At 41.4% G+C, this 23,982-nt stretch overlaps 2 protein-coding genes across 3 annotated transcripts; one reads left to right on the top strand and one right to left on the bottom strand.

The window, feature by feature from the left end:
• Positions 1 to 626: 626 nt before the first annotated feature.
• taok2b (TAO kinase 2b) lies at positions 627 to 18,860 on the bottom strand. 2 transcript variants are annotated; one of them, XM_068306276.1, is made up of 20 exons: positions 18,309 to 18,860; positions 15,165 to 15,305; positions 14,488 to 14,559; positions 14,309 to 14,410; positions 13,815 to 13,860; positions 13,615 to 13,711; positions 13,252 to 13,365; positions 12,841 to 12,932; positions 12,605 to 12,698; positions 11,771 to 11,852; positions 11,325 to 11,492; positions 10,615 to 10,821; positions 10,061 to 10,260; positions 9,662 to 9,839; positions 9,448 to 9,576; positions 9,134 to 9,337; positions 8,814 to 9,053; positions 3,706 to 3,918; positions 1,991 to 2,173; positions 627 to 1,687 (listed from the first exon to the last, which is right to left on the bottom strand). In XM_068306276.1, the coding sequence occupies exons 2-20, from the start codon at positions 15,294 to 15,296 to the stop codon at positions 767 to 769; spliced, it is 3,474 nt and encodes a 1,157-aa protein (XP_068162377.1). In that variant the 5' UTR covers positions 15,297 to 15,305; positions 18,309 to 18,860; the 3' UTR covers positions 627 to 766. The 2 variants fall into 2 exon arrangements, with proteins under 2 accessions (XP_068162377.1, XP_068162376.1); XM_068306275.1 differs by lacking the exons at positions 627 to 1,687; positions 1,991 to 2,173; positions 3,706 to 3,918 and having other exon boundaries at positions 5,760 to 9,053.
• Positions 18,861 to 20,925: 2,065 nt separating this feature from the next.
• Positions 20,926 to 23,673, top strand: cabp5a (calcium binding protein 5a). Its single transcript, XM_068305755.1, has 7 exons — positions 20,926 to 21,112; positions 21,394 to 21,446; positions 22,112 to 22,142; positions 22,324 to 22,467; positions 22,606 to 22,715; positions 22,860 to 23,007; positions 23,156 to 23,673. Exons 1-7 carry the CDS (start codon positions 21,079 to 21,081, stop codon positions 23,182 to 23,184), a joined length of 549 nt encoding a protein of 182 aa, XP_068161856.1. The 5' UTR covers positions 20,926 to 21,078; the 3' UTR covers positions 23,185 to 23,673.
• Positions 23,674 to 23,982: the final 309 nt, after the last annotated feature.

Here is a 23,982-nt window from a genome sequence, read left to right as displayed (position 1 = left end):
TAATACAAAAAAACAAAAAACAAAACGTCAACTGCTTAAAATAAATAAAAATTGTTTTCTAACCTCCAGCAGGCTGGATACTGAAACATCTTTTCTGATTCCACGCTTTTTTTCCTTCACGGAGCAGACATTACAAGTGCTTTCTGGATACAGTATATCTGGACACTACATACTACATACATGTACATACACAGTACAAAAAATGTTTTTTCTTGTTTTCCTCCCCCTGTCCTCTCTCTTTCTCCATTCCAAAACAGAACATCATAGAAGAAGACATGGCAGCCATCCCTCTCTCTGCAGCTCTGGGAGGTAAAAGAAAGGTGCAACATTTCTCATTTCAAACTTCCTGTCGCACTTTTATACAGGTGGTAACAAAGGTTAAAAACATTAAACACAAATCTTTTTCCTAAAATCTAATATCACCGTCATTACAGCTTGATACCTTCCTCCCTCTTTGATACCATAAAGAATGGGAGAAAACCTCTCTACCCACCCTGAGTCTGAAGAAGCAGGGAGCAGCTCAGTGATGTCACTTTGTCCTCTTCTTGTCTACACTGCTTATTTATCTCTCTACATTTCTGGGCATTGAGAAGGAAGGGTGATATCCCTGCATCCTCCGCATTTAAGATACTCTGAGAGATCACTCCAAAAAAGAACACAAGGCAAGGGGGCAAAATGAGAGACCTGAGGTACAGCCTGTGATAGCTACCTTCCTAAATCGCTCCTGCTCCTCACGCTACCCTGTCGACTCTCGTCCTCCTGCCTTTTAAGAGTAGGACAGGTGGGAGCCATTGGAGATGTGTGAAGTGACTGAGGTGCTTCGGCTTAGGACGCCGTCGTTGCTCCCGGCTCCTCCTGGCCCCCCACCGGACGCCGTCCTCCTCAGGGGCTGGGGGCTGTTTCTCAGGGCCATCAGGCTTGGGGCACCACGCACACCCAGCCCACTTCCACCATAGATTCCTCCTTGAGAGGAGGAGGAGGATGAGGAAGAGGAGGACGGGCCAGAGATGGATGGGGGGGCAGGTGGCGGGGGAGGCAGCATGGCCAAGGATTGAGAGGAAGAGCGTGAAGGCAGGTGATGGGAGAAGGGTAGGGGGTGTGGGTGGGCCAGGTCACCTCCGGAGCCTCGCACTCCAGCCCACTCCCGCTCCCTCTCCTTCTCCCGCTCCCTATCTCGATCCCGCTCCCGCTCGCGGTAGAGTTGTGGTGTGCTCTGGTGGTGGTAATGCTGGGGCAGGTGGTGGCGCTGGTGGTGGGAGGAAGAGGAGGAGGAGGAGGAAGAAGAGGAGATGGAGGAGCGAGACGAGTGGTGCACCTCTCTGCCATCTCGTACCAGCCCCAGGGCCATCCCCAGAGCGTGGGAGGAAGAGGAGGACTCGCTCCTGCGGTCACCTCCTCCACCGCCGCCGCTGCTGTTGTGGCTGCGGCGGGAATGCTGCTGCGGGGGCACGTTCTGCTGGTGCATGCCCTGGCTCCAGTGGCCGGCCGAGCGGGAGCCAGAGGGCGGAGCGTTGGAGTAGCCCTGCATGGGATAGGCCTCGCTTGGGATGCCCGTCAGCGTCATGTTGCTAAAGCCCAGACGCAGACTCTCCGAGTCAAAGGACTCAATCTCAGTCGCCTGCCGCTCCAGGAGGGTGCGGATGCGTTCCGAGCGCTCATTCTGCAAGGACAGCATCTCTTCCTCAATCTGGAAGAAAAAATAGACAATAAACAGATGTTATTTTTCTTTTAAATCATTATTATGCTATCCTGAACTTTCACGTCATTATGGTTCATGTACATCACAAACCATCATGATTTATAATCAATGTTTTGCAAACAGCAAAGGAGTCATTTCAAGGTCAATATTTGTGCCATAAGATGTGCCTAAAAAAGATTATGTGATATAAAGGAAGGTTTTTGAGACTTGGATGCCTGAAAGTCACCAGAGGGTTTCACCACATTCTAAGACGCTTTGCTGTCCTAGATGAGACTGCCAAAGGTTACTAACCCTCTGCTCCAGCAGGGCACGGCGGATGGACACTCTCTGCTCCAGATCCTTGACCTCCCTCTCGTGCTGCGTGTCGGTGTGGATCTTGATCTTGCTCTGGTAGGCATTGAGCAGCTCCAGCTCCTGCTGCAGCTGCATCCTCAGCACCTTGTACTCCGCTTCCTGAGTCTCATCCAATCGCAGCTAAGAGGGACAGAAAATAGGGAGTGAATTGAAAAATGGTACATGCTACAGGTTGTGCTGTAGTGTCAAAGAGTAGACGGAAGATTGTAGATGGACGGTTGTGGCAGCGGTGAGGATTGTTGCATCAGTGCTTTTTCAGTGTTAACCAAAATCACAAGAAAATGTGCAATATTAATTACAAGTTACAAAGTCACTGAAATAATGTGAGATTGTGAACATGGTACACTATGATATGTGATATGATGTGATATGATAAATGATAAGATAATGATAATGATAAGAGCTGTTTTATCATTTCAAAACGTTGTTATGAAACCATGTGAGACATTTGACCTGTGTGTTGCGCCCATCTTTAAGTCAGGGTCCAGGAGACAGATTAAATCTTACTTCAACATATTCTTCACTTAAAATGTTTCATTTGTCTGACCTCAGGATTAAGTTCAATCAATGAGTTGGTAATCTCCCAAAAAGGACTTTGACCACAGCATGAGTAGATGCAGGGACAAACAAGGGTAGCAGGGATTTGGCTTACTAGGCTTACGGGGCACTTGGCCATGTGAGGTAATTCAAGTAGTGCTGGGCTTTGCATAATTCAAGAGAACAATTTTGTCATGTTCACTCCTCTTCCTGCTGTGCTTCAATCATTTAAAAGACTGGGATTTGTGTGTATGTTCACAGGCCAGTCAGGGATGTAAAGGCCAAGTGGTGCTGCATGAAGTTCAGTCTGTGCATTAGTGGTAGATGGCACACTGATGCACAGACTGAATGTCATAACATTAAAAGGTCTCAGGCTATATCATTATAATATAGTATTTTATAGTATTTAAGAACTTATCATATCATATTATACTATTCACGCATTCATCTTCTTACCTGTTTCTTGTGATATGTAGGAGCAGACATTACAAGTGGTTGCTGAAGCATATTTCAGTGGACTTACGGGCAAGAGGAGGGGGATACTCCAGGCACAACACCGTTACACCGCGGAGCCACACGAGTATATTTTATTATATTATATATTATAGAAAGTGGAACTGGATGCCTTTGATTTTGAAGTTTTGATTTAATTTTTTTTTGTGTTCAATTTCTTTATTTTGAATTAGATGAACTATTATTTCAAAATTAAATCAAATTCATTTATGGAGCACTTTTCATACAAAATGCAACACAAAGTGCTTTACAGAATTAAACATAATGAACACAAAATTTAAAAAAAAAAGAAGCAATATCAAAGGTAATGCTTTGACTGCTTTGTCATATTTATGGAGCTAATTTCATTAAAGTGCTCATTTTCCACTCCATTTCCCTCTCTCAAAGCAGGCCGGGTGATTAAGGAAAGAACTCACAGACTTAACTGCAGAGGGAAACAGGTAGAAGACAGGGATGTGAAGTTTTGAGTGGATGAAACATTGAGTGACCAGGATGACGCTTGTCAACAAGCAGGGAGGCAGGATGGCCCTCGGGGGGGCCCCGGTCACAGCAGTGGTGAGGTGGTGTGTGTGAAGTGAGCAACATCTCCTTGCCTTACTCACAGCCTGTGTGGACAGCATGTCATTGATGGAGTGGTCATACTGCTCTGCCAGGATGGCCAGCTTACGGGTCTGCTCATCCTTCAGACGCTTCAGCATGGCTTTGTGGTCCGACTTGGGCGTGTTCTCCAGCAGGTGGTTACGCAGCGCCTTATACTGACGGGTTTGGATCTTACAGGTGTCCTGGAACTGACGTTTAATCTGTAGCTCTTTGGACTGGAGGAGAGAGAAGAGAGATGGAGGCAGCTGGACTCAAGTGCTCCTATTGGTTTACAAATTAAATACTAGACTTTTTAAAGTTTGTGCCATTTTGCATACATATTTAAGTTTTGTTGGAAAAAAATGCTGAAAATATAAATCAAGTGAAATCAAAAGTAAAAATAATAAGGATTAACCAATATTATCCTTATCGACTGCTACTGGCAAAGAAGATGGAGTTCACTGTCAGATTTTAGTGTTCACACAACGGGCATTTCAGAATTGAAATGTCTCTACACACACCTGCCTTCCTTTTGATGACATTTTCTGTCATTTGTTTTGTGTCTCATGAAGGTTTCAGGAATTACACATGATTAAGACAATTCTGCTTCTTTGAACCTGTTTTGCTTTTGAATTTTTTGGAATGAAATGTGAAATTTGTAGCAACAAAAAGGAAGTAATGTTCTTAATAATCCAGGCCTCTGTTGTCAGTTCCTTCAAAAAAAAATCATAACTATTCATTGATAGTAAATAATAAAACATTTAAGAAAATGCTTTAAGTCTCAATTATAATTTAATTAGTAGAGTGAAATACTAAATTATGCAAAAGAACTGGAACTAATCCATGTAGACATCTGAAGTGGAAAACTCTTATTAGTAATGAAGGAAGGAATTAAGTGACCTTTTAATATCCTCAGATTCTGGTGTATAGCACCTCAAAGTTGACCTTGAATTCCTGGAATAAAATTTAGATTTAAAATTGCTCTTTAAGTTCGAAACACAAAATTAAACTTGTGGTTTTGCAAATAGGAATGTAGATGTAGAGTCAGATGACAGCCGACCAGTTTAACTGTGCTTCGTTTACACGTTTAATTTCTCTCCATGATGAATTTTGTACTTTTTTTTGTAATTTCATATGCTTTACAGTTAATATTTATTTTTTATTTGTGAGGCCCGAGTGCCTTTATATGTGGCAGTTTTCATCCTTCAACATGTTGTAACAATACTTAATTGTTCTAAATAGTACATTAAGTCAGAGAACATGCTAGCATTATCTCTGATGGACATTGAACAAAGGGAAGGGCACAACAGATAGAAATTAAGGTGATGCAGGAGGAACGACAAACAAAAGGGACCTTACTGTAAAATGATGTTTTCTGAAAAACCAGGGGAAATAAGCAAATAAATACAGCAACAATGAAGATAGAAATCATAAAAACAAACAAGACAATGATTTTCACACAAAATGATTTATTTTCTGTGTAAAAAAAAAAAAAAAGTATGACAAAATAGTTTTCTTTGGGAGCATGCAGCTATAATAAGAATATTTTTTTAAAAAAACGGCTGCCACACATCATGCAGTATTGAATAAATACTGCATAATTTAAATATAATAAAAAGGCAATATAAACTCTCAGATGATGTCACAACAAAACAGAATACAAACATTTAACACAGACAGAGGAACAGGAAATAACAGACCGGAACACAAATATAAATCAATGGCAAATAAGTTACATTCAAATAAAACAATCATTGTTTTGAAGCATTTTTTTTAATATAGCTAGATTTCCTAATTTAAGTTCACCTTACAGGCACGCCCTATTTTTGTCCCCCAGGGTCAAATACAGTTTACTCTTGAGTTTTCATATTTGGTAATATTTTGTTAATATCTTTCAAATGCAAAACAATTTAATTACTTTCCTTCGCAAATATGCAAATTGGAAGAACTTTCTACCTTCAGCATGCAACAATTTCAAGTTTTGACTACATTTGGTTTCCTTCTGTTAAATGTACGACACTTCAGAATATTGTAGAGCCAACGTCTGCCATCATATCCTTCATGTTACCCTTTGGTCCGACTGAAGTAGAGCTGAAACAATTAACTGTGCAGCAGACAGAAACATTTGTAATCACTGTTTGATAACTGATCGATTGCTTCAATTAACAAGCAAAATAACGACAACGACAAACTCATTTCAGATTCCTGCGTTTGTGCACACAATCACACGCAATCACATCACACACACGCAATCACACACACACACACACATACGGTGGATTTCGGTTGGGAAATGATAATGGCATCACATTACAATCTGGGAAGAAGCAATGGATAGTCACCGTTTTATGATGTTTCATTGACTAAACGTTTCAGTGAAACAGATTCATTATTAATGACAATGAGCTGCAGCCCTAACCTGAAACGATCTGTTCATTCATATTCAGTATTTTTTGAAATAGTCTTTTCGGACATTGCGATATTAAACAAACGTCTGCTATTATTGTGTTCATGTCGATCTCAATTTTAAATTTCACATTCAGTAGTTGCATCAATCTTTGGACTTAATTTATGATTGCATGTCTCAAAAGATTGTCAATATGGCTTCATATAAATTAAGCTGCATTGAAATATAAATAGGATTTTTCATACTAACCTTTTACTACTTCTAGCCATTATGTTCACACTTTAAATTGTGAGGTTATTGCATTAAGGGCACTTGAATTGCTTCTGGCTAGAAACGGCAAGAACACACACCAGAACAACGATCTGGACAGGGTTAAGTTGCCATTTAACAGCCATAAAAGTAATTATTTTAAATTGTGTAAGTTAGACCTGTAAACTCTTTCACTTCTAAAGGCAGGAACCAGACAGAATGTCCTACTGTGGTCCCAGAACTCTCTTTTAAGCTGTTTATTGCACTTTTATACTGAGTGCTAGTGTTCAGGCTGATTTCGAGAAGTCTGCTTATGCATTTTTCACAGTATTAAGCTTTGGGAGGAGAAATTATAGCTGTGAAACTATGAAATACTGTAATGTTTGTTCTAAGCATTTAACAGCTCATTCTATAAAATAAGACCTCAAAATAAAGGAAAACAAAAGATTGCACAATAATGGTCTTAAAAATAACCAGAAACACATTTGTCTTACAAAATAAGAGCACAATAATAAAAAATAAAGACACTTAAGTAACTTTTACAAAAAGCACAATAATTAAAGATTAAAAATTCACTGGGTTTGGGTTCAGAAACCACGGCTTTGGCTGCATTATTTGATTCTGCAGAGCCCATCGATACTGATAGACTGGTGTGTGGACACACACACACATACGCATACACATGCTTGGATTAGCCTCAACAGCCCAAAACACTTTCTGCCACAGACGTACAGGTAAAGTGAAATATGTCTTCATCTTTAACAATGTGACCAAAAACCAGTTTGGGATGAGACACGTGGACCCAAATCAAGACCACTCACAAACGTTAAAACAGTGGAACGCGACCACACGCTACCAGCACACACATCCCACTCTGTCCTACATTTATTCTCACACTCTTTATCTCCATGGCCGGATTTTCCCCCTGACAAACCGCCCGGATGAAGTTCGTCTCAACCCACACTCCCACCTCCCCTCCTCACGATACATCCTCTCCCTCTCTGCCCTCCTCTGTCGCTCTCTCTCTCTCCTCCTCCTCTCCCTCAGTCTCCTCTCTCTGACGTCCCTAGGGAGCAGACGGGGCAGCCTGCTTGGGAACTCCTTCTTCAAGAGGCCCAGAGTTTGGAGTTTGACCGTGACAATGACCGGTAGCTTTTGGAGGAGCTGCCTGGCTAGTTTTAGCACAATGGAGTTAGCCAGGTCAACCAGGACCCCGATGGGGCGTCTACCAAAACGCTTCACCCAGAGAAGGCCTGTGGCAAAAGGAGCTGCCTTATTGCAATGAGCTCGACACTCTAACGGCAGGGTTGTCAGGAGGACCGGGATTTTGGATTGACGTGCGCCCCAGTTGCGTCCCGCTTTGGGAAACATCTCGTAAAGGTTACGTTCCGCTATGCCGCCCAAGACCGACTGGCACATGACAAACATGGGCCGAGGCAGACGGAAAAGGACACGCATGCAGAGGCGATTGACTTTGCGGGGTGCGTGTTGAAGAAAGTTTCGGGCCGGCCTGATGACCAACACCGCCACCAAGTAGAGAGACAGGAAGAGAGAGGGAGAGCTGAGGAATGAGGCAGAGATCAAAATCATGGGGATGTAATAAATCCCCAAACTGAAGGAGAGACCTAAACTGAAGAGACCGCTGGCCCAGACGGTGAGCGACAAGTAGGTGGAGAAGGACAGGGAGCAGCAGGAGCGAAGGAAGAGGTATGAGAAAAAGAGAGCCAGGAAGGCGAGCTCTGCCGAGAGAAGGACGGAAGCCAAAGAGGGGAGAGGAGACGACCGACGAAGGGACAGGAGGAAGATGGCGAGTAGCAGAAAAGTGAAGTTGGAGGGTTGGGCGGCGGCAGAGAGGGAGAGGAGGAGACAGATGGCGTGAGAGAAGAGTGAAGGGATGGACGTGTGAGCAGGGGGTGGAGTCGGTGGGGTGGGAATGGGTTCCAGCTCCTCCAGAGCATCGGGGAAGTAAAACTCAGACAGTTCATCGAGGTCTCGCTCGTGGCGCCGTCTCCTTTCTGGGGACAGGGATGGCATGAGCTCTGACGGGCAACCGTCGGCCACGCCCCTGCCCTCCTCCTCTTCGTCATTATTCTCTACATATGTGGTTTCAGTGTGGTCATCGTACTCCCACTGCTCTCCTTCTACTTCCCTCACTTCAGCGCCTTCATCAGTTTCCCATTCTTGCTTGTCATCCCCCTCATTTCCTTCTTGTTTATTGTCACCTTCTACCTCACCAATCCTTTCAACCTCCTCCTTCTCATCATCTCTGAATTCCGATACTCCTCCATGAAGCTCACCCTGAGCATCATGCATCTCCTCAGCCTCACTTTCTTTCTCTAACTCAACAACCCCTTCGTCCTCCGGCTCTGCTTGCATCACTTGTGCCTCACTGCCCCTGCTGCTGCTGCTCGCCCCCCCGGGCTCTTGGTTCTTTCCCTCCACGGGGGACCCTTGGTCCTGGGTGCTCTCACTCACTTTGAGGCTCTTGGGCTGCTGGCGAACCTCCACGGCGTGTTTCTGACGCAGCTCCTGCTCTCGCCTCTTGTTATACTCCATCTGGTTGGTGAGCTCCGTCTGGTGCTGCGTGCGGATCAGCTCAGCCCGGGTGTGCTGCACCAAACCCAGCTGGCGGAACTCCAGCTCTTGCGTGGACTCATGGTGACGCAGAAGCATGGCACACTCCAAGTCCTTCAGAGTCTGCTTTTTGTTCAGTTCCTAAACAGGAAATAAAAGTACTTAAAAAGCAGAGAAAAGGAACCTGACAGGAAACACTTGGATCAAATCGAAACAGGTACCTCTCGGAGGAGATCCTGCTCCAGGTTGTGGCGTGCCAACAGCATCTTCCTTTTGTACTGGCGACACTGTAGCTCATAATACTGTCTTTGTCGTCGCAGCAGGCCCGCCTCTTCCTCCGCCTGCAGCTGCTGCAGACACTCCTTTTGATGCACCAACCACTCTTGCTTTTCCCTCTTTGGTGTCGACTGGTTCTCGTTCAGTTCCTTCAGAGAAAACATTAAATAAATGAACACACGTACGGTAGCGTTGGCTGGGAAGGCATGATGTCAAGCAGAGATCATGGTTGTTTGTGTAGCATCAGCAGCATCAGGACCTCTTTGAGCTGCTCCTTGCGTTGTCGATACTGTCGTTTTTGGGATTCTAACAGACCCGTCAATTCCTTCTTTTGCTGACCCAGTATGTGCTGCTGGAACTTCTTCTCCTCAGTCAGGACCGCCTTTGTCTGTGAAATTAGAAACAGACCAACAATTGTCAGGAATATGAAAAGTACTCAAGTGATGAATGTAGTGGTTTCTCCACTGGCTCACCTCCTTCTCCATGATAACCAGGTGCTTCTTGGAGAGTTTCTCTCCCTCCATTGAGAAGCTGTTCCTCTGGTTCTCCAGCTCTTTGTCTAGTCTCAACTGGTGCTCGTCCATCTCCGCCTTCAGTTTGTTTTCCAAGCCCATTAGCTGCTTCTGATGCTGCCGTCGCATTCGCTTGTACCTGTTAGATGACATATGAATTTATCCTAAAGCGGTGAAGGGACACTGACACATCTTAGATAAGTTTCTTGGCTGGCTGGTTCATGTCCAGTTTAGTTCGTATTTTCAAATTGTGTTTGATTATGTATTAAAAAAAAGTCGTGGAATAGTGTTTGCTCATTCCTCCCTTCAATAACAGGCACGGCATTTAACCAGACCTGAGTCCCAACGGTCCCACCTTACCCAGACATCTGCTCTCTCAGGGCTGAGCCCTGCTCGTGTTCCTGGATCTGACGAGTGACAAGTGAAGCTGTCCTGATGGTAGCAAAATGGTCTCTGCCTCGACGACGCCTCCCTCCTCCTCCTCCTCCACCAGCAGAAGAAGGTTCTTGTTGTGAGTCAACTTCTGGCTGATACGGGTCATCATAAATGTTGTCATGGCTCTACATAATGGAGACCAAGCAGTGTAATAAACACAACGATTAGCCTTTCACAATGTTGTCATGAAATTAAAAGAGAAACACAACTGTCTTTTTTGAGTGCAGCTGTAGTCCAACGAGCAACAAAAGTTTGTGCGTTAGCCGTTTGTCTGTGTGGTGACTTTCTGCTGTTAGCCTGTAGGGGGCAGCACCAACGAGTCTACTGTGTCTCTGTAGGCCTAAAATGGTGTTGCTTTTCATTTCCTGCAAGTGGAGCAAGTTTGCATGTAGAGAACTAGACACACACTGAAAGACACGAGTATCTAGTATACATTATAGACTAGGAGAAGTAGCGGAAACTAAAACATGAACACTGACCAAGGGCTTGTGCAGAACAGAGCTGTTGGAGGTAACAGTGTGCTCGCCCTCCTGCATCATGGCCATCTCCCCGCTGTCATCAGAGCCGTCCGCCAGGCTGTTGACAGAGCTGCTTTGGGAGCTGGCACTGATCGACATGGAGGGCAGGGAGTGGGAGCTCTCCATGCTGTTGACTGTGCCGGTGCGCAGCATGTATTGCTCCACATCCTGAAGGAGCAGAAAACGTATTAGTGAAATGGTCAAAAGGACATTAAGGACTAAAATAAATAGCTGGTGAAAAGGTGACTTAGAGGTGTGGCAAATTAGGGCCACATTCTGACAAATCTGGACTAGCAGCGATTAGTGCAGGGTTGTGCTGTGATGTGGAATGACATGATCGGGAGATTATCAGTGTTCAGTCTGTGAAATTTTTCCACTTTATGGTTTGAAATTCTGCAGACTTGTTATTGATATCAACTAATCTCTGGCAGAGTATTTCTATTCTGGTGTCTGAGAGATTAAACTCAAATGACTGGGAAAAACAATGTTGACTACATCTGATGTTGGGTTATACAACTTGTCACTACAGGCTGAAGTCATGTTCTTCCTATGCTGGGTCTTTAAATAGTACAATAAAATGACTAATAGCAGTCGTTCATTGTTCCTTCTGTCACTCAGTTTGTAACCAAATACATTCTTGCATTTATACAATTAAGTCTTTGTCTCCTCACCTCTTCCTCGTCACCCCCCTCTGGTGCAGGACCGTTGTGGGCCTCATGAAAAAGTATTTTCTTCATCTTCCGATACTGTAGGTTGTCCAACTCACGGACAGCATCCTTGGTGCGGGCGATCAGGTCCATCACTACTGTCATTGGACGCTCTCTGCATAGGAAATGGTGCTGCATGTACAGCATAAGAGAAAGAGGATAGAAACATCTATTATGAAATGGTAGCAAGAAGGAGATCCTGTAACCTCCTCCTTTATAAAGTGACCATTCCCAACTTTTTTCTTAGTATACTGTGTGCAGTTTTCTATGATTTTTGGCCGTGTTAACAGTGTACTTTACACAATCAACTCTAAGTTTAGCACAAAAATTCAAATACTCCTCATGGCCACAAATACGCTCTTTAATTGCCTTCAGGTATGACATCAAACAACCTTTCTGATGTTATTTACCTTGAGCAGCACATCAGAGGTAGGTCTGTCCTGGGCGATCTTCTGCAAACAGGAGTCCACAAAATTCCGAAAGTAATCCGACCTGAAGAGGACACAAATGTCAGTGTAGTGGTCCTTTGTTAATCGCAGGAGTTACGTTCTAAAAATAACCTGCAATAGTCGAAATCTGCAAAGTAGTCAACTTTGTTTTTTACAACTATTATAGATGTTTTTAGGTTCTAAAAGCTCTCACTACAAACTATATACACCTTTGTGAGACAGGCATTAACACAATGCACTAATCAGGACGCAGAACTAATGCACTGTAAAAACAAACATGCAAAATTACACTAAAAAATCTGCAAGGCCACAAAAGGTGTACTGCACTGTAGTGAGGGACCACTGTATATGAATTTTCTTATAAGTAAAACAAATGTTCCTTTAACAGTAAACCAAGGATTTCAGGTTGTGTAATTTTATCTCAAAGCTCTGTGTGGTGAGGGATTCACTGTAACGTTTACATTGAATTGTCTTACTGTTTAAATTTCAGCTTGTTATTGCTATTTATTTGTTGAGGTCCCATTAAGAGTGTCTGTTCTGACATTGGTGGTGTTGAAGGTTTTGTTGACCGTAAACAAAAATGTTTTGTCATGTAATTCTAAAAGTCTACACTCACTTTTCTGAAGAGATCGTCATCGTTACAATTTAATTTAGACATTAATTCTGAGTGCTTTTCAGCTTTTATTTTGTTAAAATATGTAAAATTTTCTCGAAGTCGAACATTTCAAATCAAACTATATCTAAAAAGCTTAAATAGCATAAAGACTCAAATAAAGTCAATGTTTTGTCTCTCACCAGTGATTAGACTGCAACACGGGGCTTTCATTCTGGGCGATGTGGTATAAGGCACTCATAGCATTCATGTTGAACAGAGGAGGCTTCCTTTCCGCTACAGTGATGAAGCGCGATGGCATGACAGATAAAGGGGTGGGGTGGGGGGCGGGGGGCGGGAATAAAAAAAAGAGTTGAATGCTTTCAGCTTTGTGAGCACATAAAATACATTTGTGGATTACTTTATGGCCATATCTTACCCAGCTCTATGCAGGTAATGCCAAGTGACCAAACATCCACTTTCCCGTCATACTGACCCTCATCCATGGCCAGGATCACCTCAGGGGCCATCCTGCAGAGAGGATACAAAAAAATAATTCAGCAATTTCCTGTAACTACAGATGTCAGAGAACTGCACCGCAGGGTGCACTGTCTTGTCCAATGTCTACGACACATAACAACTCTGCCCATCCTTAAAACAATCCTGACTGGTACTTGAGACTTTTTAGTACATCAGATTGGAAAAGCTTATTAATTCTAAAAGAAAGTCTAAGCTTCGTTGGATATTAACCTAGTGGGTTTTTTTTTTTTAATGGATCTGGAGCAACGCTCTAAACCATCATCTGACAGTAAGGATCACACTATTATGAGTAAAAAGTCTGATGTCTCACCAGTATGGTGTTCCCACGAAGGAATTGGCTGGAGCAACGATGGAGGCCGAGCCAAAATCTCCCAGTTTGACCTGACCTGGCTCTGTTAGCAAGATGTTTCCTGCCTTTACATCTCTGTGAGGCGAAAATTGTCAGATCAAGAATTACTAGTCTTGTAACTGTGAACACGAAAATGCATTGGAGAGAAAGGGAAGTATTACAAAGCACCAAAAATGTGCTGCCACATAGTGTGAGAGTACATCCACTGTTGCATAAGATTATCTCAGCAGCACAGTTTGTGCTTTCCTCTCTGTATTTGTTTTGTCTCTTGTCACCGTGGGCGAGGGGAACAGTTTAGATGGTGAGAAAAGCGATGGGGCTCACCTGTGAATCATGTTGTGAGAGTGAAGATACACCAATCCCTGCAATGCACCATGGGTTATGGCAGCTATTTCCACTTCCTGGAGGGGTTTCTTGTGGACTGAGAGAGATATAAGGGGATATCAGACATCGCTTATGTAAATGTTATAAATAACTCAGGTATTTCATAAGCGCACATTTGTTTCTCTTATTTTCAAACCTACCTTCCAAGAGGTCAGAAGCTGAGCCCAAGCAGTACTCCATCACCAGCTAGGAGGAAAGGAGACGAAGTGTTAAACCACAATATAAGGGTGCTTGACCCAAGAATGGAAAGGGTAGTACAAGCTGTTCAACATTTAGGCCCCTTCCCAATTCTCCCTCTTGGTCCTTGTGCCTACTCCTCCATTTCCTTTTTTTTTGTATGTAGGACAGTGTGTCCTGTTTTTAGGAGACTGAGGTTATGAGTATGTAATTGGATTGTTGTAATGCACACTAAAAAACTGACAATTTCATCTTTCTTCTCATACAGTTTTGGACAATTTATTATTTTTTTCATACAGTTTGTTTTATATTTGTTTCAACCACTACAAGTGTCCTTTAAGGATCAAGTCAAAAAGCAAGAGGCACGTCAAAAGGAACAGTAGGAATAAAAAGTATTGGGTCTTGGAAGTTATTACAATATCTACAACCTCTGATAAAAACTCAAACACACACTCACCCATGCTGTGTGCTCCCTCAGGTAGCAGCCGCGGTACTCCACGGTGTTGGGGTGGCGCAGCTTTTGGAGGAACTTCACCTCCTTGACAATATCCTGCCATTTCTGAAGCGTAAGCAGAGAAGGATGAGCAAAACTGACCATTACATCCATAAAGCAGATAAAGGGTTATCGTATCATACCTCATTGGACTGTTTGCCACTATAGGACATCTTCTTGATGGCCACCACCTCATTTGTGCGGATATCATGGGCCTAGAGTGAGACAAGGGACAATAGATTGGTGCAATTGCTGAACATCAGGAAGGTCCATGTTTCTGGCAGTTGCTTTCAGAAGAATCTCTAATAATCAGACATTACTGCAACAGTTCCAAGAGAAAAAAAGAGAAATAATTTGCTTGTACTGTGAATGAAACAAGAATTTCTTCTGACACTCCTTCCCTCTTCTCTTCCGTCGATCCCTTCATCCATGACTAGCTCCTTTACACCCTTCATTAAACAAGGCTTTTCATCCACCACTTGCACATTTGTCTTTGAGTCGCAGCATGCTCTTCTCTTTCCTTCTCTCCTGCCACCTTTCATCTTCAGCTGATAGATTTATTCTCCTTGTGTTCTTATTGGAAGTCTTGTCATCGCTGCCATCTCCCCTTCTGTTTAACCTGCAGGACTCTTACTATGGTCTTTCTTGTGATTACCTTTCATGAGATAAATCACTTATGAGTGCATCTAATGAATAGCTGCTTTCTTTCCAAGCTGAGGAAGAGGCTTTGGTTTATACAACCATTTATAATTTGAGTTGTTAACAACTACGGATCAAACTGAACATTTTTTTTATCCTTAAGCAGAGGAAGGTAACTCACGAAGTAGACCGCTCCAAAGCTCCCATGGCCGATCTCCCGCAGGTCTGTGAAGAGCTTCTCAGGGTCCTCCCTGAAGAAGAGCTCAGCCACCTCCGGGTCTTTCAGGCTCCCGGCCCGCACACTTGATGGCATGGCCAGCGCCTGGTGAGCACGTGACAGAAACCCGGTAAGCGCTCCTCATTTCAGGGGATTGCCAAGTTTGTGTTGGACACACGAGCCCAATCAGAAATATGGGCATCACATGTCTTTTGTGCACTGTGTATTATTCAGTTCTGTTAATATTTATGTAGTTCACATGACAGTTTTTCCAGTGCTTTGCAGATATATAGTCTTTTTCTGGTTATCACTGATTTAGCACAATGTCAAAGTATATTTCAATTACAGTAAATCCCCGTGTCACTCAATAGCATTCAGCACTTGTGTATTTATAAATAAATAAACAATAACCAAAACTGTGAACATCTTCAACGTCTACAATTTCTTCTCTGTTGAAAACAGTTACTGTATTAATGAGCTTTTGGGGGTTGGATCATAGTGAAAGATTGTTCATTAAACAAATCTGGAGTTTCTCCCGCCTCACGCCCGAAGACACGCTGGGATAGGCTCCAGCCCCCCGTGACCCGCGCAAGCGGATCAAGCGGTTTGAGAAAATGAATGAATGAATGAACTTCTCTGAATATTTCCTGCAATACTTTGGCCAGCATTTGCATCCAGCTACTGGTAAATATAGTTTCACAATCATACACAAAGAGTTAGGGCTGTGTTTGTATAAATAACATATATGTTCCCGTCAATGAGAATAACATGAATTCACTGGTCCTTTACCATCTGCATAATTGAACAGGCATGTGTCAAACTAGAGAACAAAATATAATCAGGCTAACTTGGTGCATTGATCATCTCTCTCCAATATTCGCTACACAGATTGTTTCTTCTAAATTTCTATCAAGCAGTAAAATATCTAGTTTGCTGAGCTCTTATACTGCTTTGCACATGCTTACATTGCAATACTGATGCCAAACCAATTACTTGTGCAGTCCAACAGAACCATAGCATTCGAAGTTAAGATCATGTTCATGAGGCAAACCCTGTACAGCATACAGTACAGTACAGTGAATATGGCCAGATGGATTTCTGTGGCCCGTACTGTCATTTTGTAATTTTATAAAACAGGTGACACATCAGCTGAAAAAGATAGATTTCAAACCAACAATCTTGCTGATAGATTTTAGCTTTTCTGTCATTTTACAGAAGCAGCCCATCCAGTTTATTGGTCTAATTTGATGGCCAAAATATCACTGAAGGGCTGAAGTCAAATGCACGCCAAATTCAGGAGATAGAAGAAAAAGGCCAACAAGTTTAGCCAATTTATGACTTTACAGGAATAATGAGACCACAGTTAAAACATTTGTTTAAGTAAAAAGAACCTGTAACCAGAATTTGATAACAGTCTGAAAAAAATAATCAGTTTTTGGGCCAGATTGATGGGAAAAGGAGTGGCATTCACAAAAGAAAATAATTCAGCAATAAACGGCTAAATGAGTGAGACAGAGCGTTGCCTTACAGAAGATGGTTCTGGGTTTGATTTCTCTCTGTGTGAGGTTTGTATGTTCTCCTGGGTTCCCCTGTCTTCCTCCCACCTCCAAAAATATCCACTCCAAATTGTCTGCAGATGTGAGTGTATGTGCGTGAGTGGTTGTCTGTCTATTTGTGGTTCTGTGAGGCACTGGCAAAGCGTCCGTACCCTGCCTCTCGCCTGTACCAAAGATACCAATAGCCTGCAGAAGACCCTATGACTGGCAAAGCCAATAAGTGGTTCAAGATGAGATGATAACGATTATCGATTACGACCGTCTCACCTTCAAGAAGATGGATGGGTGGATGGCTAAAGATATGGAAATTCAGATTAAGAATTTCCACATATTTAAGCATTGATTTGATCCGTCTAATATTATACCCTATGGGGTCATGCAATATGCAACAATATACTTTGAGATATTGGATACATATCTGGTAGGACACAGTATACTAGGAAACATCAATACCATCTTTATGATGCTGGCATCGCTCCCATTCATTCAAATTAGTTTTTGGTGACTCACTTTTTCATTAAAATTCCTATATGAGTTCAGGATGTTGATCTTATTAAATATACCAGATTGTTTTACACAGTGCTGGCCTTTTTAAACAACATAAATTTTCAAGAGAACAGAAATGTAAAAGATGTTATACAAACAGAAAGTATACAGAATAAAGTATATCGTCACACTGGTTCCACATTTGTTTTGCACTGTATCCCATTTCACAAAGAGAAAGATGCTGCGACTCAACCTTTCCCTAATAGAACATATTGAATGCAGAAGTTCAAACAGACAGTTCATTTGTGATGCATTGACCATCAACTTAACAGCTTGACACAGGGTAAATGATGGGATATTCAGATTTAGCAAGGAGTTGAAGCAGTGGGGGCACGTAATCCATATTGTGTTCAGTAATTTACGGTCTGGGGCTTCAGTAATTCAAGAGCCTTGAATAGATCTTGTGTCGGATGAAATGTTTCTTTCAGAGAGAAAGCATGTGGTTCCCTTTGGAAATCAGAAGTTCTTCAGATCTCACAGGCAGCTTTACAGGAAGCTTTCAATGTATTTTTTTAAAAAAAGCTAATCTGTCATCCTCAGAGAGACACTCAGGAGGATGAAGCACATGCTACAATTATATGAATTGACTCAGGATTATCTCTTTAACCCACAAGCAATTTTAGAGCTTGAAGAAAACTGGACATATTTAAGGATACAAAATACATCTTGTCCTTGGCTGGTGAGAAACGATCCTCTTCAAAGGCGCATCAGCATCCTCCACAGCCTGCATCTCTGCAGAGCAGACTGAATAGCTTTTGCACTTGGCTGGTCAATTAGGCTACCTTTGCTCTTGCTCACCAAATAAATACGTGACATATATACAACAATAGAGAGTAACGACAAGGAGCTAGGTATTCAGGTCGCAGGCCAAAAACAAGCTCACACGCCAATGTCAACGTCTCCATGAGCTGCAAATTAGGTAGTTAATTATACCAACTAACCCTTTTCCTGTAAACAGAGACGCATTCGGCTACTTAAGCATGCTGAATGATTTATAAGGTCTTACCGTGGCTTTTGGAATCCACTGGAGCTAGCTCTGGAGCTAGCTCACTGGCCTGGCTGGAAAATATTGGTCTCACTCCTCCTCTTTCCTCGGAAATGGTCTATTCAGCACGAACAAACCACATTCTGGCTGTCGCTGCTTTTACTCAAACTCCTCTCCATCCTGATGCTCCCAGTCGATTGGACAGCTAGCTGCACGACTTGACATGAGTGTGATGACAGTCAATTAAAGTGACAGCTGGATGACAGACGCCTGCCAAGCTCACTCAACGAGCCAGCCAGATAACTGCAGAGCTCCTCAGAAAATCACAGGCTAGCTCTGGCTGCTAGTTAGCTTCACCGCTAACTAAATAACGTAAAAGCCACGAACGAATAGGGATATTTTCAGCGGGTAATTGACTGTTTCATCTCCGCGGGTCCACTTCGTGCTTCACTTTGTGCTGTCATTTCCACAGTCCTGTCGGCGGATTCCATCACCAGTTCGTGTTATCCCCATTTTGCTCGACTCTCACCCGTTTTTGTTCAGGACTTCATGATGGCGGAGCGGGGCGGGAGCCGAAAGGAAAACGGAAGTGCTCTTCTTCGACGGTTCGTCCGTAGGCGTCCGAGATGCTATAACGCCCCCTCGTGGCCAAAGAAGTTCACCAACACAGTACTGTAGTGTGAAATGGAAACTAAGAAATAAAGAAGGAATTTTTTCTTTTTATCCAGAAAATCATACCTACATTATTGGAAAATCCTAAACTTTATGCTGAGTCATTTTTAATATTTACCCCGATGTCTAAGATAACTATTTATTTAAAGGATGCAAACATTTTGACAAAAATTCAGCATAACTTATATAGTAAATATAATTTATTTTTGTACATCATCAGCCACACATACTTTGTAACTGTAACTGACATTTTTGCTTTTGGATGTGTTGAAAAGTAATTTCATGGTATAGTTCTTCCTTTGCCACATCTTACTGAGGTTTCATAGCCATGGATTTCCTTCTGTGAATTTGGATGATGGTACAGACAGATTCATGTAACATGGTTTGTTTGGCCCAGTCTTGCTCCCATAATCCACTCTACAGTATAATCTCTATGATGTACACTTTTAGCTGACACAAAAAAAATCACAATGTTAGACTTATAAATAAAATGTCACTCTCTGTTCAAGTTATCATTCTGACAGTTTGATTGGTCGAACTGTCAGCAGTTCTTATATGTGACACTCAGGCATGACAAGCAGCTGTTAATATTCTGTTTTAATGCATTCCCCAAAATAAATAAATCCTATGCATCATTGTCCTTCAACCACCCATCTCTCCCTTCTCATCAGCATTATTTTTTCACCTATATATTCCTTGACCTCCATTCTACAAAAATCCCCAGTTCTCACACTGCAACAGAGACAGCAAAAAAAAACAAAAAACAACCCATAATAAAATCAAATATTTCCCACAAATAACCCAGTGGATTACTCCTCTAATGCAAACAGATTTTTGATGAATTTACATAACAGGGAAGCAGGCAGAGGGGGGAAGGTCACAGCAGAGGACACACACAACTGTTCAGAAATGGTTCAGCTCAGTCAGATAATTCAGCTTTTCTATCCCCTCCGCAGGAAGTGAAGCTGGTTCCCAGAGCATTAATCCTGGATATTGCCATCAGCAAATTTCGCAGAAAAGAAATAATCCTTTTCTTTCACGAAAATGAAACTAATACTTATGTAGATTATCACACGCTGGGATATTAGCTGTGACCTGATGCTGTTATATACATCCTCAGTCTGTTTAGCTGCTATGTCTTTGGGAACAGTATGATCTGTTATGTGCTCTTTTCAGTGTAGTTTGAGTGTTCAAAGTCAACAATAACTCAGTAATTGATTATTGTATTTAAAACAAAACATTTTTAATGTTTCCGAAGTTGAAATAAAAGTAAAACATGTAAGAAGATCATGTTGCTGATTTTATTAGCTGATTCTGTTATCTTTATCTTTTTTAATGATTGATAGTTGTTAATTAATACAGATGGCACAGGAAAAAAAGTAGATTCTGAAGGTGTGCATTAAAAAATTTCTTTAAAAAAATCAAGCAAAGAAAAATTATTAGATAATAAACCACACACAACTGTGAAAAAAAAAAACTTTTTAGAACTAAAACAACGGTTCAATAACTTAAAAGTAATTTTTTTTCTCCAGAAATGTGGGGTTCTTAAAGAAAATACATTAACTGATCATCAGAATGCTTTGATCAAGATCTTCAGCCAGGATGGAATGGGTGGAGAAAAGTGAATTATCTGACGGAAATGAATTAGCTGCAGGAATTACAAGTAACCATTTTGAATGGAATTCAAATAACTGGCTTTCAACATGTCAAATCTTTAAATGTTTCACTACTGTAATTACTGTATAGTAAGTAAAACTCTAAAGAAGAAACTCAACCCCTGTGAACTGACAGTATCCGGATCCTCACATCAGCCTTTGCCTTAGGTGGGAGAATGTTTTACACTGATGCTGACACTGTTCAGCTCAAACACGAGTCAGATGTCCTGCTGTCACAACGCTGACTCCTCCCCTCCAGTTACAACCCTGGATGCAGCTGCACCATACCTCATACCACCTTAAAGCATCCTGTGAGGCTGAACAAACACGAGCTAAGAGGCGAGGGCTGTCCTGTGTCAGGGGGGACAGAGGTGGAGACCGAAGAGATTACTAAACAGAAAGACAGAGAGGTTTTTGTGCAGCAAAGGTCACTGACTGAGCTCCAGCTTCAAAAATTGTGCATTATGCGTTTGGCTGACGAGAAGAAATCCCCAGAAGGTGAGAGAAAACATTCATTTCATTTTAATTGAACAAACTTTTTTTAAACATAAATATGTCAAATATTACACTGTTTGCTAGATTATGAATAAGATTGAGCAACTATCAGAAATCTGATTGTGATTTAAATTATCTTTGGTGCTGTTGTTGTTTGTCACCTTTAACGCATTACTTTGGCTTAATTCTGAATTGATGGACCATGTCGGAATCATGTAGGAAAATCGCAAACCGTTCATGTATTAATTTTCCTAATTACAATTAAAACTTTATTTGTCCACCAGCGGAAATGAGCTTTGGTGCTGCATGCATTTTCTTGAGAGGAGGGAAGAATGTCGTAAGTATAGCAGTAACATCTTCTTACCTTTGAATGGTCTGTACCAAGTTTTTCAAACTGATATGTAAAGCTGAATAAAATATCATTCAAAAATGTTGAGGTTGTATAAAATAATATTCCATCTTTATATTGTTTTCTGACATTAATCAAACATGGACAAATACACTTAAAAATTATCTTATACAAAAAAACATGACATACATAAGATGACATGCATAAAAGTTTCTAATGGTAATTTTCAACCCCCGTCCATCTTTATACCTTTATTGTTAAAACAAATGTTCAAGAGCAAAGATAAAACTGTACAAAAACATTAAAATACAAAACGTGTAAAAAGGAGACATTATAAAGAAAATATATTTTAAAAAACAAGACATTTGACAAGAAACAGCTGTGTACAGTTTGTAAATCTAAAGATAAATTATATTATCATATAAGATTATGGCAGAACACATTTAGTAGTTTATATTTTATATTACCTGTACCCTTTATACATGACCTACATGACATATTGACTTTGTTAATTGTAAAGTCGATAAACTGGTAGTTATGAGCGCTTCATAACTGAAGTTATGAAGTTATGAAGCGCTGCTGTCTTCAAATGTGGCTTTGTAGTAGCAGACACACTCTCTACGTCACAGTTAACAGTTCTTCTTTCTCTGCAGGCCAGGCGACTAGCTGATGATGAGATTGATGGTGAGTTCATTCTTACCTTCATATTTTCATGATTTCATTAATAAATAGTGATTAAAGTCACTGATTTAACGAGTAGAACACCTGACATTATTTTTGCATGTTTTTTAAAATATATTTTTGCTATTATGTGTCATTTCTTTACAGACAAGCTGACTGAATGTTTTGCTTTACTACTCTGCAGAGTTGCGTGATGCATTCAATGAGTTTGATAAAGACAAGGATGGCTTGATCAGCTGCAAGGACTTGGGGAATCTGATGAGGACAATGGGCTACATGCCTACGGAGATGGAGCTGATTGAGCTGAGTCAGAATATCAACATGAACCGTGAGTGCATAAAAGTCAAAAACATTTGCACCATTTTCTTGGAAATCCGAAATTGCACTGATCAGAGCATCTTCACTAACAACAAACAAAGTGTTTTTTCTTCATTTCTTCACATTTTCCTTTGAATTTTTCCTCCAGTTGGTGGTAGAGTAGACTTTGAGGACTTTGTCGACCTGATGACACCAAAACTCCTTGAAGAAACTGCTGGGATGATCGGCATGAAAGAACTCAAAGACGCCTTTAAAGAGGTAAGCCTTAAACATCATTGTTAAGCTACCCAGGTTCTTATTGTTTCACTGCAAGATTCTCCTTAGTAAACCCTGAGTCACTCAATGTGTTGTTGAGTGCACACAGAATTTACTCTTGTCTTTTTCTCTTGTGTGTTTGGTTAGTTTGACATGGATGGAGATGGAGAGATCACGACAGAGGAGCTGCGGTCTGCCATGAGGAAGCTGATGGGAGAGCACATGACCCGAAGAGAGATAGATGCCATCGTCAAGGAAGCAGATGACAATGGAGATGGCACAGTGGACTTTGAAGGTACGAAGTAGAAGTTTTAATAGTAATAATGCGGGTGAAATGGTGGCATTTTCAAATTTTAACAGTTTATGGATTAATACTGCAGTTAATATTAATGTTTTCCTGGTTTAAAGTTTCCTTGAAGTTTTCCTCTTCTTCACTTCCACAGAGTTTGTCAGAATGATGTCCCATCCGTGAGAGGCGAGGAGGGCATCAATCAGGAAAAAATACTTTTGCACAGTATTATTACTGATGCTGTCTTTTAATAATGCTGTCTGAGGGATTGCAATGAGAACACACAGGTATCGAAGTAAACATTCACAGCAAAGTGCTTTGAGGAAAAGTGGATTCGCAGACAGTTTTTAGTTATGGGTTTTATTCTATATGCAATGTTTGACAGTGCTATTCTGGGACATTTAAAGAGATCCACATGGTCATTAAACAAAGTGTATTGTTTATATAGGAAGTGATTTTTGCTGCATTGGACTGGACTTTTTAAAAAATATACATGTATTTATTCGTTATTGCATTATTTTGCTGTCTTGCATTCGTCTTATCACTGAAATTATATCATAATCATTTGCTCACATTAATTGTGGGACTCTGTGTAATGTATATGCAGAATATATGCAGTGTAACCCTAACCCATGAGTCATTTATTAATACAATCCATCATATTGGATCCTGTTATTTTAAGATTTAAAATAAAACCTCAAAGAAAATGTGAGTCTTCAGTGTGTAGTTGCATCATGATTCCTGTCTGTGTGAATTTGACTTGAGGCAGAAAAGGGACAAAACACTAAAGTTATTTCATAATGCAACAGTTTTGAAGAGAATTCATTTATCATCATGTTCTGAACATGACTTTAAAACACATGAACTTGCATAATATATCTCGTTGCTTGTATAATACACCAGTGGTCTATGTGCTTCACAAGCCAAAGAAGGGATTTGGAAACCAAATACATCAGTGACGCTGTTGCACTGTGGGCAGAA

Source organism: Antennarius striatus, chromosome 21, assembly GCF_040054535.1.
Source record: "Antennarius striatus isolate MH-2024 chromosome 21, ASM4005453v1, whole genome shotgun sequence".
NCBI classification, from domain to species: domain Eukaryota; kingdom Metazoa; phylum Chordata; class Actinopteri; order Lophiiformes; family Antennariidae; genus Antennarius; species Antennarius striatus.
This window is presented reverse-complemented; position numbering and strand designations above follow the sequence as displayed.